Source organism: Vipera berus (genome assembly GCF_964194415.1).
Source record: "Vipera berus genome assembly, chromosome: 1".
NCBI classification, from domain to species: domain Eukaryota; kingdom Metazoa; phylum Chordata; class Lepidosauria; order Squamata; family Viperidae; genus Vipera; species Vipera berus.
The window spans coordinates 35,559,902-35,573,424 of NC_138202.1; the positions used below are offsets into that span (position 1 = coordinate 35,559,902).

Genomic DNA, 13,523 nt, shown 5'->3' on the forward strand with positions numbered 1-13,523 from the left:
TGTACAGAAATTTTTTTACTGGGAAAGAAAAATACTAGAAGAGTAATCCAAGATAATAATAAATAATAATAATAATAATAATAATAATAATAATAATAATAATAATAATAATAATAATAATAATAATAATAATAATAATAATAATAATAATAAGTTGGAAGGGACCTTGGAGGTCATCTAGTCCAACCCCCTGCTCAGGCAGGAAACCCTATGCCATTTCAGACAAATGGCTGTCCAGTCTCTTCTTAAAAACTTCCAGTGTTGGAGCATTCAGCACTTCTGGAGGCAGGTTGTTCCACTGCTTAATTGTTCTAACTGTCAGGAAGTTTCTCCTTAGTTCTAGGTTGCTTCTCTCGAGAGATGAAATAGTTTTCTTTCTAGTGACCATAAGACATTCCTTTTCTTCCATTAACACTATTTTTTCATAAAAAGTCTACATAGCTAGCCCTAAGTCTTATAACAAAAATATTTTATGCCATAAGATTATTTCCTGCCTGTTAAAAGACTAGCTTTATGCTATCAGAATGCAAATCAGCAGCAGAATCATAGGTCATATCATAGAATTAAGGGATGGAAGGGGTAATTTAGACCATGGAATACAACTTTACAGATATTCAAATCAAATTATCCTCAAAAAAGGGATGGCTTAGTCTTCAATGAGAGTGTTTTATGGATATCAGAAGCGCAATTCTTTAACTCTTTAAAACATTCAATAACCCGGAACAAACCAATTTGCTGGTTTGCAAAACTGTGAAAAATTCTTAAAGGCAGGCTACTAAATTGGAAGTCTTGGCCACAAACAGAGGAAAAATGGTTATTTCATCCAATTAACAGCTTGCAGTTATATGTGTGCCCCTTAAACTCCAGTGATTATCAATATAAATTTTTTATTCTTTAAAATATCTTCATAGAAAAACAACTCTGCAGGAAAAAGAATGTTTGCAGTGGTCGTGTCAATCAGATAATGAAGGTGGGTTTAAATGCAAGTAAAACTGATATTTAAACATCTCATACTTCTACCACCTTCTCTTTGAGTTTTATTTCAAAAATTGCTTAAATGTGGCCTGTTGCTAAGGTTTTCAGATATACAAACATGCATGGCACTATATTCAGATAGTGTGGAATATTTTGACAGACCATTACTGCAAAATGCTGCATGTACTGTTGATTTTACAAAACTGGAAAAATAATTTGATATTATTTTCCCTCTGTTAAAGACCTAAAAAATGATAATGAACTGGTCCTTTATAGTGCTAATATGCAGATACTATTTATTCTGTACAATGAAAAGTTTCTAATATACTACGTTATCATCTCCAAAATTCACTCAATCCATTCTTTTTCCTTGCTATCATCAATATGGACAGTACCAAAAGGCAAAACGATATGACGCTGGAAGATGAGCCCCTCAGGTCGGAAGGCGTCCAATATGCTACTGGGGAAGAGCAGAGGGCTAGTACTAGTAGCGCCAGAAAGAATGAAGCGACTGGGCCAAAGCCGAAAGGACGCTCAGCTGTGGATGTGTCTGGTGGTGAAAGGAAAGTCCAATGCTGTAAAGATTTTTTCTCCATAGGAACCTGGAATGTAAGATCCATGAATCAAGGAAAGCTGGACGTGGTCAAACAAGAGATGACAAGACTGAACATTGACATCTTAGGTATCAGCGAACTAAAATGGACAGGAATGGGTGAATTTAATTCAGATGACCCTCAGGTATACTACTGTGGGCAAGAATCCTTCAGAAGAAATGGAGTAGCCTTCATAGTCAATAAAAGAGTAGGAAAAGCAATACTGGGATACAATCCTCAAAATGACAGAATGATCTCAGTTCGAATCCAAGGCAAACCATTCAATATCACAGTAGTCCAAGTCTATGCCCCAACCACCAGTGCTGAAGAGGATGAAATTGACCAGTTCTATGAAGCACTACAGCACCTTATAGAACTAACACCAAAAAATGATGTTCTTATCATCATGGGGGATTGGAATGCTAAAGTAGGAAGCCAAAAGATAACTGGAATAACAGGCAAGTTTGGCCTTGGAGTGCAAAATGAAGCAGGGCACAGGCTGATAGAATTCTGTCAAGAGAATGCGATGGTCATAGCAAACACTCTTTTCCAACAACCCAAGAGACGGCTCTACACATGGACATCACCAGACGGTCAACACAGAAATCAGATTGACTATATGCTCTGCAGCCAAAGATGGAGAAGCTCTATACAGTCAGTAAAAACAAGACCAGGAGCTGACTGTGGCTCAGACCATGAGCTTCTCCTTGCAAAGTTTAGGCTTAAACTGAAGAAAGTAGGGAAAAGCACTAGGCCACTCAGGTATGAATTAAATCATATCCCTGTTGAATATACAGTAGAGGTGACCAATAGATTTAAGGAATTAGATCTGATAGACAGAGTGCCTGAAGAACTATGGACAGAGGTTCGAGACATTGTACAAGAGGTAGCAACCAAAACCATCCCAAAGAAAAAGAAATGCAAGAAAGCAAAATGGCTGTCTGAGGAAGCTTTGCAAATAGCTGAGGAAAGGAGGGAAGCGAAAGGCAAGGGAGAAAAAGAAAGATACGCCCAATTGAATGCAGAATTCCAGAGAATAGCTAGAAGAGATAAGAATGCCTTCTTAAATGAACAGTGCAAAGAAATAGAAGAAAACAATAGAATAGGGAGGACCAGAGATCTTTTCAAGAAAATTGGAGAAATGAAGGGCACGTTTAATGCAAAAATGGGCATGATAAAGGACCAAAATGGCAGGGACCTAACAGAGGCAGAAGAGATTAAGAAGAGGTGGCAAAATTACACAGAAGAACTATACAAGAATGACCTTAACGTCCCTGATAATCACAATGAGGGGGTCACTGACCTCGAGCCAGACATCCTAGAATGTGAAGTGAAGTGGGCCTTAGAAAAATTGAGCAACAACAAAGCTAGTGGAAGTGACAGTATTCCAGCTGAGCTATTCAAAATCTTAAAAGACAATGCAGTAAAAGTGCTACACTCAATTTGCCAGCAAATTTTGAAAACTCAACAGTGGCCACAGGATTGGAAAAGATCAGTTTACATTCCAATTCCAAAGAAAGGCAGTGCCAAAGAATGTTCAAACTATCGCACCATTGCACTCATTTCTCATGCTAGTAAAGTCATGCTTAAAATCCTACAAGCTAGACTTCAGCAGTATGTGGATCGAGAACTACCAGAAGTACAGGCAGGATTTCGAAGAGGCAGAGGAACTAGAGATCAAATTGCCAATATACGCTGGATCATGGAGAAAGCTAGGGAGTTCCAGAAAAACATCTACTTCTGCTTCATTGACTATGCTAAAGCCTTTGATTGTGTGGATCACAACAAACTGTGGCAAGTTCTTAAAGAGATGGGAGTACCAGACCATCTTATTTGTCTCTTGAGAAACCTATATGCGGGTCAAGAAGCAACAGTGAGAACTGGACACGGAACCACTGATTGGTTCAAAATTGGGAAAGGAGTCCGGCAAGGCTGTATACTGTCGCCCTGCCTATTTAACTTATATGCAGAGCACATCATGAGAAAGGCAGGGCTAGATGGATCAAAAGTTGGAATTAAGATTGCCGGAAGAAATATCAACAACCTAAGATACGCAGATGATACCACTCTAATGGCAGAAAGTGAAGAAGAACTAAAGAGCCTCTTGTTGCAGGTGAAGAAGGAGAGTGCAAAACTTGGGTTGAAACTTAACATTAAGAAAACCAAGATCATGGCATCTGGCCCTCTCAATTCCTGGCAAATAGATGGGGAAGAAATGGAGGTAGTGACAGATTTTATTTTCCTGGGCTCCAAGATCACTGCAGACGGGGACTGTAGCCAAGAAATTAAAAGACGCTTGCTCCTGGGGAGGAAAGCCATGGCAAATCTAGACAGCACACTAAAAAGCAGAGACATCACCCTGTCAACAAAAGTGCGTATAGTCAAGGCTATGGTCTTCCCAGTTGCAATGTATGGCAGTGAAAGTTGGACCATAAGAAAGGCTGAGCGCCAAAGAATTGAGGCCTTTGAACTGTGGTGCTGGAGAAGACTCCTGCGAGTCCCTTGGACTGCAAGGCGATCAAACCGGTCAGTCCTAGAGGAGATCAATCCTGACTGCTCTTTAGAAGGCCAGATTCTGAAGCTAAAACTCAAGTACTTTGGCCACCTAATGAGAAGGAAGGACTCACTGGAGAAGAGCCTAATGCTGGGAAAGATCGAGGGCAATAGAAGAAGGGGACGACAGAGAATGAGGTGGCTGGATGGAGTCACTGAAGCAGTAGGCGCGAGCTTAAATGGACTCCAGAAGATGGTAGAAGACAGGAAGGCCTGGAGGAATGTTGTCCATAGGGTCGCGATGGGTCGGACACGACTTCGCAGCTAACAACAACATCATCAATATTGGGTGGTTACATACTGAACTCTGTAAATAATAAACAAGGATAAAACAATGATACATGTATTTGGATAATAAAAACTAATCATTAAAATACATGTTAACTCCCTCATTTGTTTTTAAGTCAAGAACTTTGCATTTGCAATCTCTTGCACTTAACCATCCTTACCATTTGCTGAATTCGATGAAAAGTTTTTCCATGGAAACTGAAAGCTTGTTCAAACAATACTTTGTCTTCAACCGTCCACTCATCTGGGAAGGGGGTGAAATTCGGTAAATCTGCCAGAGATTTCTCGATGTTATGTTTGTGCCAAAACAGCATCCCAAGGGCCTGAAATGGGGAAAGATGGAACAGAAAGAAAAGCCCATAATCAAAGGAAAACAGTAATACGGTAATTCTAGCATGTTTACATTAAAAATAGCCAATCGCAGCACAGTTTTTATGGGCTGATCTGTTTAAGATACTTCCCAATTGTCCTCTGCGACAACAGTCACAATGCATTTTTATTACTGCTAAGCTTGTAAGCCACCCTGAGTCTTCGGAGAAGGGCGGGATATAAATGGAATTAAAATAAAATAAAAAAATAAAAAAAATATTACACAGACAACTAGAGAGACGGAAGGAAGCAACGTAGAGATTCTCTTAATATCACTTATGAACTTGTAGACATAGGACTCTTTATAAGCACTGTCATATTACAATGCTTTCTTTTGAAGTGATGAATAATACAGAAGACTTCAATCTAGAAATTTTGCAAAAATAGACAACAGGTTCTGAATGCTGTGAAGGCATTATCTTTCTTCTCCACTAAAGCACTATTGTATGGTGAGTATCCATGGGCCTCCGGGGTGTGTTTGTGTGTCTGTGTGTGTGGTGTCTTGAGGCCGCTGGTGCAAATTACTGCATCATTTTGACATCATTGTAACTTGTAACATAAGCCTACAACGGATATAGAAGTAGACTTCATCACTGAGTTGTTAATCTGCAAGTTAATTGTATAATTAGTATATAAATAGCCCCCTACAATTTGAATTTAAGAAAACTGGACGTTCTGTGAGAATGAATGGCCACTTTTGCATAAAAGAAATGAATCCTCAAAAATGCTCACAACTTTAATTGTGAGCATAATTTAATGTAGAAATACTTTAGGAGGAGGAGGAGGAGGAGGAGGAGGAGGAGGAGGAGGAGGAGGAGGAGGAGGAGGAGGAGAAGAAGAAGAAGAAGAAGAAGAAGAAGAAGAAGAAGAAGAAGAAGAAGAAGAAGAAGAAGAAGTAGTTGTTGTTGTTGTAAGTGATGTTGGAGGTCATCTAGTCCAACCCTCTGTTCAGGCAGGAAACTCTACACCATTTCAGACAAATGGCTGTCCAGGCTCTTCTTAAAAACTTCCAGTGTTGGAGCATTCACAATTTCTGGAGGCAAGTTGTTCCACTGATTATTTGTTCTAGCTGTCAGGAAATTTCTCCTTAGTTCTAGGTTGCTTCTCTCCTTGATTAGTTTCCATCCGTTGCTTCTTGTCCTGCCTTCAGGCACTTTGGAGAATAGCTTGATTCCCTCTTCTTTGTGGCAGCCTCTGAGATATTGGAACACTGCTATCATGTCACCCCTCGTCCTTCTCTTCGTTAAACTAGACATATCCAATGCCAGCACTGTTCCTTATATGTTTTAGCCTCCAGTCCCCTAATCAACTTTGTTGCTCTTCTCTGTATTCTTTCTAGAGTATGGAGGCATTTTATTTAATTAATTAAGAGAAATACTATCGTGTTTCATAAGGGCATTTTTGGGAAGTGTGAATAAAGGATATCTGGAAACCCCACTCCTTTCTAAATTTTAACCTAATTTCAAAAGTCTGTTAGTTCCTGTACAGAGCAGCACAAAAAGATAGCTCTACAGTACACAATAGTTTCTGCAAATCTATTTAATTCTGTAAATCAATGAATATATATGAAAAGGGGCTACTTATTTAATCAAAATTAAGCAGACATTCAAGCTTACTCAAGTAAAATCTTCTATTTCAATCAATTTCTGCAGTCATATAGAGAATCCACATATCTTGGACTAAAACTTTGACTCAGATAATTGAAAATGAAATGATAACTCTACCATTGGAGTTTTCCAGTCCTCCACCCATTTTGTAGGGAAGGGAAGGGAAGGGAAGGGAAGGGAAGGGGAGGGGAGGGGAGGGGAGGGGAGGGGAGGGGAGGGGAGGGGAGGAGAGGAGAGGAGAGGAGAGGAGAGGAGAGGAGAGGAGAGGAGAGGAGAGGAAAGGAAAGGAAAGGAAAGGAAAGGAAAGGAAAGGAAAGGAAAGGAAAGGAAAGGAAAGGAAAGGAAAGGAAAGGAAAGGAAAGGAAAGGAAAGGAAAGGAAAGGAAAGGAAAGGAAAGGAAAGGAAAGGAAAGAATACTGCTTAAAAAAATCTGTGGCCCTATCCATGTCGTTATGTTGTCATTGTTGAACATCTAGGGAGTTTTCGTTTTGGCATTTTCTTAGCATGATTTATTGCAAGAATTTTACATATAATCAGTAATCACAGGAAAGATCCTACCCTTTTCAAGTCTCCAGTAAGGCATGCCTCATAGAACATGAAATTACAGGTCTCTTACTTTGGTCACTTTCAAGTGTTTCAAAAAGGATGGGCTTCCCTATAATCTTTTCTTTAGACAGATTTAAAAGTTGAGAAATAAAGAAATCCAGATTCATCTAAGGCTTATTTCTTTTAACTGTATTAGCTGAATTATAATACTTATTATATCAGAATGAGAAAACATACAGTGGACCACCTTTTGTTCAACTAGAACTTCCAATATCCCTTATCATTGACCACACTGACTTAAGTTGTTGCTTTTATTTCTGGAGGGACACAGGGGCATTTTATAGCCAAGAGCTGTGTTGTTTTAGTGGAAAGTGTTTGGGAACCACATATTGATAAGGTTTAAGGTCAATATGTGAGAAAATGTTCTTCAGTTCTGTTCCCCCAGTCCACAAATAAACACTAACACTATTACATTGGTCCATCTACTGACCTGCTGATCCTTCCATTATCTTTCACCCTCCCTTACCATGTATTCTGTTAATCTACTCCTTCCCCAGTACTTTACTGACCCCACATCAGAACTCCTACATGAAAAATAAGCTCTGATTCAGAGTGAGGAAAACAGAACAGCTAGCAACGAAAATAAAAAGGCTAAAGAGAAGCACCTCCCAGTGTATTATTATATTAGTGTATTGCCTAAAAACTTCCAACCTTTATGCGTTAGTGGTTCATTTGGACCAGGAGTCCTCAAACTTGGCCACTTTAAGACTTGTGAACTTCAACTCCCAGAATTTCCCAGCCAGCTGGCTGGGGAATTCTGGGAGTTGAAGTCCACAAGTCTTAAAGTGGCCAAGTATGAGGACCCCTGATTTACCCCTGAGAATATATAGTGAGCACTCTCACAAAGTGATGAATATGGTGACTTGAGCCAATCCTAGAACATCCATACAGAAGGGGTCTTTGCAATCTCTGAAGTCAATGAAATTCTTCTGAGCTCTAGGTGAATGCATTACAGCAAATATAACTTGAGGAGGGCGGTTTGCTGAATGCAATTCATTTTTTTAATTAAAAGAAAATTAGAGAGGGACAGGAGCTTGACAACAGCTGTACATCACTTTAGGTAAGGTCATGGGTGAGTTGGACTATCTATAACTTAAACAAAGTGTGTGGCATTAGAGCAACACAAATTGATGGCCTGTAATTGGGCACACTTGTGCCTGGCTGCCAGCTTACTCTTCCTTCATCTTCCAACACCACAATGGTCCCAGGGCAGAGATGCATGCAATAGATTTTCTTTCCATCTGAAACCCACTTGGTTTCAAAACGTATGAAGGCTGTCCTTAAAACCTAGGGCAGGGGTAGGCAACCTTGGCTCTTTTATGACTGGTGGACTTCAACTCCCAGAATTCCTGAGCCAGCCACGAGTCATAAAAGAGCCAAGGTAGCCTACCCCTGCCCTACGGCATGATCTGCTTAAGAGACAGAAGATTATTCATTCTCCCTCACAACATAAATAGCTGTCTAAGTCTGTTCAGGAAATCTCTGGAAATTCTCTATAGAAAGTATTCCCAAACCGCAGAAGTGACTTGCTTTGTTTATAAGTCGGGAGATCTATTTCATGCTACCTTTTTAATGACTAGAGGCAGCCATTAAAAATTCTAATTTGATTTTTTTTAAAGAAACTTAAAATGAACATTCTATTTGGAATAATTCTCTGCATTTATCTGGGTAGTGCATATTCTTTTTTATTATTCAGAAATAAATATAAGGAGTCTGTGTTTAAACAGGAAATCATTATTTTGATGATGTTTGATTTTGTGACCCCTGATGAAGTGGACAGGATTATGGGGAGGCTGAGCTCCACCACATGTTTATTGGATCCGTGCCCTTCTTGGCTGGTTTATGCAGCTAGGGAGAGGACACGAGGCTGGCTCCAGGCGGTTATATCTGCTTCTTTGAGTGAGGGTTATTTCCCCACCGTCTTGAAGGAGGCGGTGGTGAGACCTCTCCTCAAGAAGCCTGCCTTGGACCCAGCTGTATTGAACAACTTTCGTCCAGTCTCCAACCTTCGCTTTCTTGCGAAGGTTGTTGAGAGTGTGGTGCCGCATCAGCTCCCTCTGGTCCTGGATGAAGCGGATTATTTGGACCCTTACCAATCGGGTTTCAGGCCCGGGTACAGCACGGAGACGGCATTGGTCGCTCTGGTGAAGGATCTCTGGAGGGCTCGGGATAGAGGATATTCCTCTGTCCTAGTCCTATTAGACCTCTCGGCGGCTTTCGATACCATCGACCATGGTATCTTGCTGCGGCGTCTCAGGGGATTGGGAGTGGGAGGCACAGTTCTTCAGTGGTTCTCCTCCTATCTCCTGGGACGCTCGCAGTCGGTGTTGGCAGGAGGGCAGAGATCGGCCCCTAGGTCTCTCGTTTGTGGAGTTCCTCAGGGGTCAGTCCTCTCGCCTCTCCTGTTCAACATCTACATGAAACCGCTGGGTGAGATCATTCGTGGTTTTGGAGTTGGGTATCATCAATACGCCGATGATACCCAACTTTTCATTTCGACCCCAAACCACCCCAGTGATGCCCTCGCTGTGATGTCCCGTTGCCTGGAGGCGGTTCGGGTCTGGATGGGGAGGAACAGACTTCAGCTCAACCCTGACAAGACTGAGTGGCTGTACTTTCCGGCATCCCGGGACATTCAAAATGTTCCATCGCTTTCTATGGGGGGTGAGCTCTTACCCCCCGTGGATAGGGCTCGCAACTTGGGAGTCCTCCTAGATTCACGACTTACTCTGGAAGATCATATAGTGGCCGTGACTAGGGGGGCTTTCGCCCAGGTTCGCCTGGTGCGCCAGTTGCGGCCCTATCTGGACCGGGATGCCCTGTGTACGGTCACTCATGCGCTCGTGACCTCTCGCCTAGACTATTGTAATGCTCTCTACATGGGGCTTCCCTTGAAGACTACTCGGAGGCTCCAACTGGTACAGAATGCGGCCGCGAGAGTTGTCTTGGGAGTTTCCCGGTACTCCCATGTTACACCTTTGCTCCGCGAGCTACATTGGTTACCAGTTGTCTTCCGGGTGAGGTTCAAGGTCTTGGTTATGATCTTTAAGTCCTTACATGGCATGGGTCCGGGATACCTCGAGGACCACCTGCTGCCGGCGTCAACTCCCCTCCGCCCTGTGCGTGCCCACAGAGAGGGCCTCCTCAGGGTGCCTCCGGTCAGGGAATGTCGACTGGTGGCCCCCAGGGGGAGGGCCTTCTCTGTGGGTGCTCCGGCATTATGGAACCAACTGCCGGTTGAGCTCCGGATGGCATCGGACCTTTGATCCTTCCGTCGTGGGCTGAAGACCCATTTATTTGAATTAGCTGGTCTGGCCTGATGGGGGTATATGGGTTTTTTAATTGGTTTTTATTATTCTATCATTGTTGTATTTTAATTGGGCATTGGTTTAATTTTCTTTTAATTTTTTTGTACTGCTATTTATATATGCCCTGTGAACCGCCCTGAGTCCCTTGGGAGAAGGGCGGTATAGAAATCAAATAAATAAATAAATAAATAAATTTGGCTTCCGCTGTGCAACTGGCCCTGTCTTTGGCTGTCTCTTTTATTGAGCTTCCCGGAAGAGCTCTAGTTTCTGCATACATGTTTTAATCAAGATTTTTGTGTAAGAGTCCAACTTGATATTTTGAATAGGCAGAATTAAAATGACTGCATAAAGTTCTACGTATGCAAATATCATACACACTAAAAATACGGTAACATGGTTAATAAAAGTCACCTAAAGCCAAAATCAACGTACTGAAAGTTTCTATAGTTACTTCTGCTTCTCTTTTACATCATATTTTGTATTTACTGAAAATAATAAACCAAGTTGTCAAAAAAACCCACCCCTGCCCCAACTGGAGAAGGGGAGAGAACACATTTAAATATTTTCCAACTGTTTATTACCTGTTCCATGTTGTACCCATGTTTTTCTTTTGCAATAGCAATGTATTCATCCACTGAGAATAGAAAATAAAAATAAAAATTAGAAAAACAAATCTATAAAGATACAAAAATTGCTTTTTATATAGCAAAGGTAACAATTGCATCTAGATAGTGAAATCTTTGGGAAGCTTAAAAACCATGGCTATAGCTCCAAAATCAAATACTTGAAGCCAACTTATAACTTGTCTTATTTAGAATTTGTTAACCAAAGGTTTCCAGTTTGAAGATGCTATAAAGATAAGCACATCCATGTTGTAATTCTATTCCCCCATGCATATACCAGAATGAGATAAGTGTTACTGTATCATTAATGTGTTGTCTAAAAATTACTAATCATTCTACAAATTATGATAATGGTTTCAACAGTCTAATTTCCAGTTTTAAAAAACCCAACATGCAAAGTAGGGGAAAGGAAGAGGAAGGGAAACAAATACAGGTACTTGTGCTAGACATTTCACAACTTTTCTATTTTATCTGATTGGATAAAGTGGATCATCCTGACTCTATCCTTCAATACAACTTCATTCCCAACTCTTAACTTCCTAGTAGATGGATAGAACAATGGCATATCTTTTTTGTGCCAGAGCAACTGGCAGCTGGTTTTGTGCGTTCTTCCAAAATGCAAAAAAAGAGCAGAGCTTCCTGCTGTTACTTGTTCACAGATGGAGCCAAGCTGGACATCCTACATCATAATGTTTTCAGGAGTGACAGGGGCTAGACATTCCCAGTGGTCTATTAGCAAGGAATAGTCTATCTCTTCTGGGACTTGTTTAAATCTGCAGATGAAAGCTAGTCCTTAGGAAATATAAGAACTGCCATCCTAAGATCGATCAACAAATTTAGCTGAAAGAGATGCCTGTTTAATTAGTGGAGGGGATAGGTATTTTGCTCTAAACTGTAATACATCCAACTGTAGTAATGCAGAATATACCATTCATACATTACAAAAACAATGTGAGATTTTTGTAAATCAAAAAGGCTCAAACGTTTGAAGATGTGGCCAACTACATACTATTGCAGTTATGGTACAACAGTTTCTTTGTCATTATTGTAACTAATACAAGTGACCAAAGACAAAGAAGAAAATGCCCCTTATGTCTGCCTTGTAGCTGAAAAAGGAAAAGGAAGAGCAAACTTCCTACTAGTAGAAAGAAGCATCAACAGGATTGACACAGTGATAAGATGATCTCCAGGGGAATAATCTCTCACCCTAATCTTCCCTAACTGCAGAAAATCTCATACATACACAATCTTGGTGACACTCATCAAATCAAAATTACAAGTTTGCTTTTAAGAAAAGTATTTTAACCATCACAAGCTCACAGAAACAAATCCAAAAGAGTCAGCTGAGTGAACAGATTTTTACTGGGGTGATACGAAAGAAGCAGACTTTGTTTCCTTCATCTAATATCATCTCATTAATTCCACACTGCAGTGCCCACGGCCTAACATTACAGCTTACAGTTTCTCCTCAAGATTTGAAGCAGCAGTTAAGGGTTAAACAAAAAGAAAAGATTTGAGTGTGTCCAAAGAACTAAAATTGGCATGATACAGATCTGCCCAAGTACTTAAGTTTATATTTTTTTCAAGTGCCCACGTTCTAACCATTTCATCAAGAAATTTAAAAATGCTTATAAAAATTGTGACAGATAACAAAACAGTAGCAGCTTTCAATGGACTAACTTTGCATTAAAATGCCTTCATACCTCAAAACCCCAAGTTTACTTTACAAGGAAGCAGGAACAGAATCAATGAAAGCTTTTTTTTTTTTAAAGTCTTAAACTTGTCACAGAAAGTGGCTTTCTAAGGGAAGGAGATTTAAAGGGAGTCTAAGACTGCATAGTCCGTGTGTGCTGTCTCTTACTGCAGATTATACATCTATAAACCTCATCCTCTAGATGTATTGAATCTAATGTATAGTAAGTCCTCAACTTATAACCACAATCGAGCCAAAAATTATGTTGCTAAGTGAGACAGTTATTAAGTGAATCACTGCAGTTGTTAAGTTAGTAACATGGTTGTTAAGTGAATTTGGATTCCCCACTGACTTTGCTTGTCAGTAGGTAGCAAAAGGGGACCACATGACCCTGGACACTGCAACTGTTATAGCAAAAGCACTTAGCAATAGCGCTTAGACTTATATACCGCTTCACAGTGCTTTACAGCCCTCTCTAAATGGTTTACAGAGTCAGCATATTGCCCCCAACAATCTGGGTCCTCATTTTACCAACCTCAGAAGGATGGAAGACTGAGTCAACCTTGAGCTGGGGAGGACTGAACTGCCAAACTGGTGGCAGCCCTCAATCAGCAGACGTAGCCTGCAATACTGCATTCTAACCACTGCACCACCACGGCGCATGAGTCAATTGCCAATTGTCTGAATTTTGATCACATGACCATGGGGATACTGTAATGATTGTAAGTGTGAAAAATTGTCATAAGTCACTTTTTCCAGTGCCACTGTAACTTTGAACAGTTATTAAATGAACTGTTGTAAGTCGAGCACTACCTGTACAACTCTTAAACTTAGCAAGGAACTTGCTAAGAACTGTAGTTCTAGGAGGATGCTGAATTAGAAAAGGTTCCTGTACACCAAGCTTCCAC

At 40.6% G+C, this 13,523-nt stretch overlaps 1 protein-coding gene across 2 annotated transcripts in view; it reads right to left on the minus strand.

The window, feature by feature from the left end:
• RCOR1 (REST corepressor 1) overlaps window positions 1–13,523 on the minus strand; it is a 170,296-nt gene that overhangs the window by 59,220 nt on the left and 97,553 nt on the right. For both annotated transcript variants that reach the window (XM_081344820.1, XM_081344819.1), the window contains exons 4-5: window positions 10,881–10,933; window positions 4,571–4,732 (exon numbers count right to left, since the gene is read on the minus strand). In XM_081344820.1, the coding sequence (XP_081200946.1) occupies window positions 4,571–4,732; window positions 10,881–10,933 (215 nt within the window). The remainder of the gene's footprint in view (window positions 1–4,570; window positions 4,733–10,880; window positions 10,934–13,523) is intronic.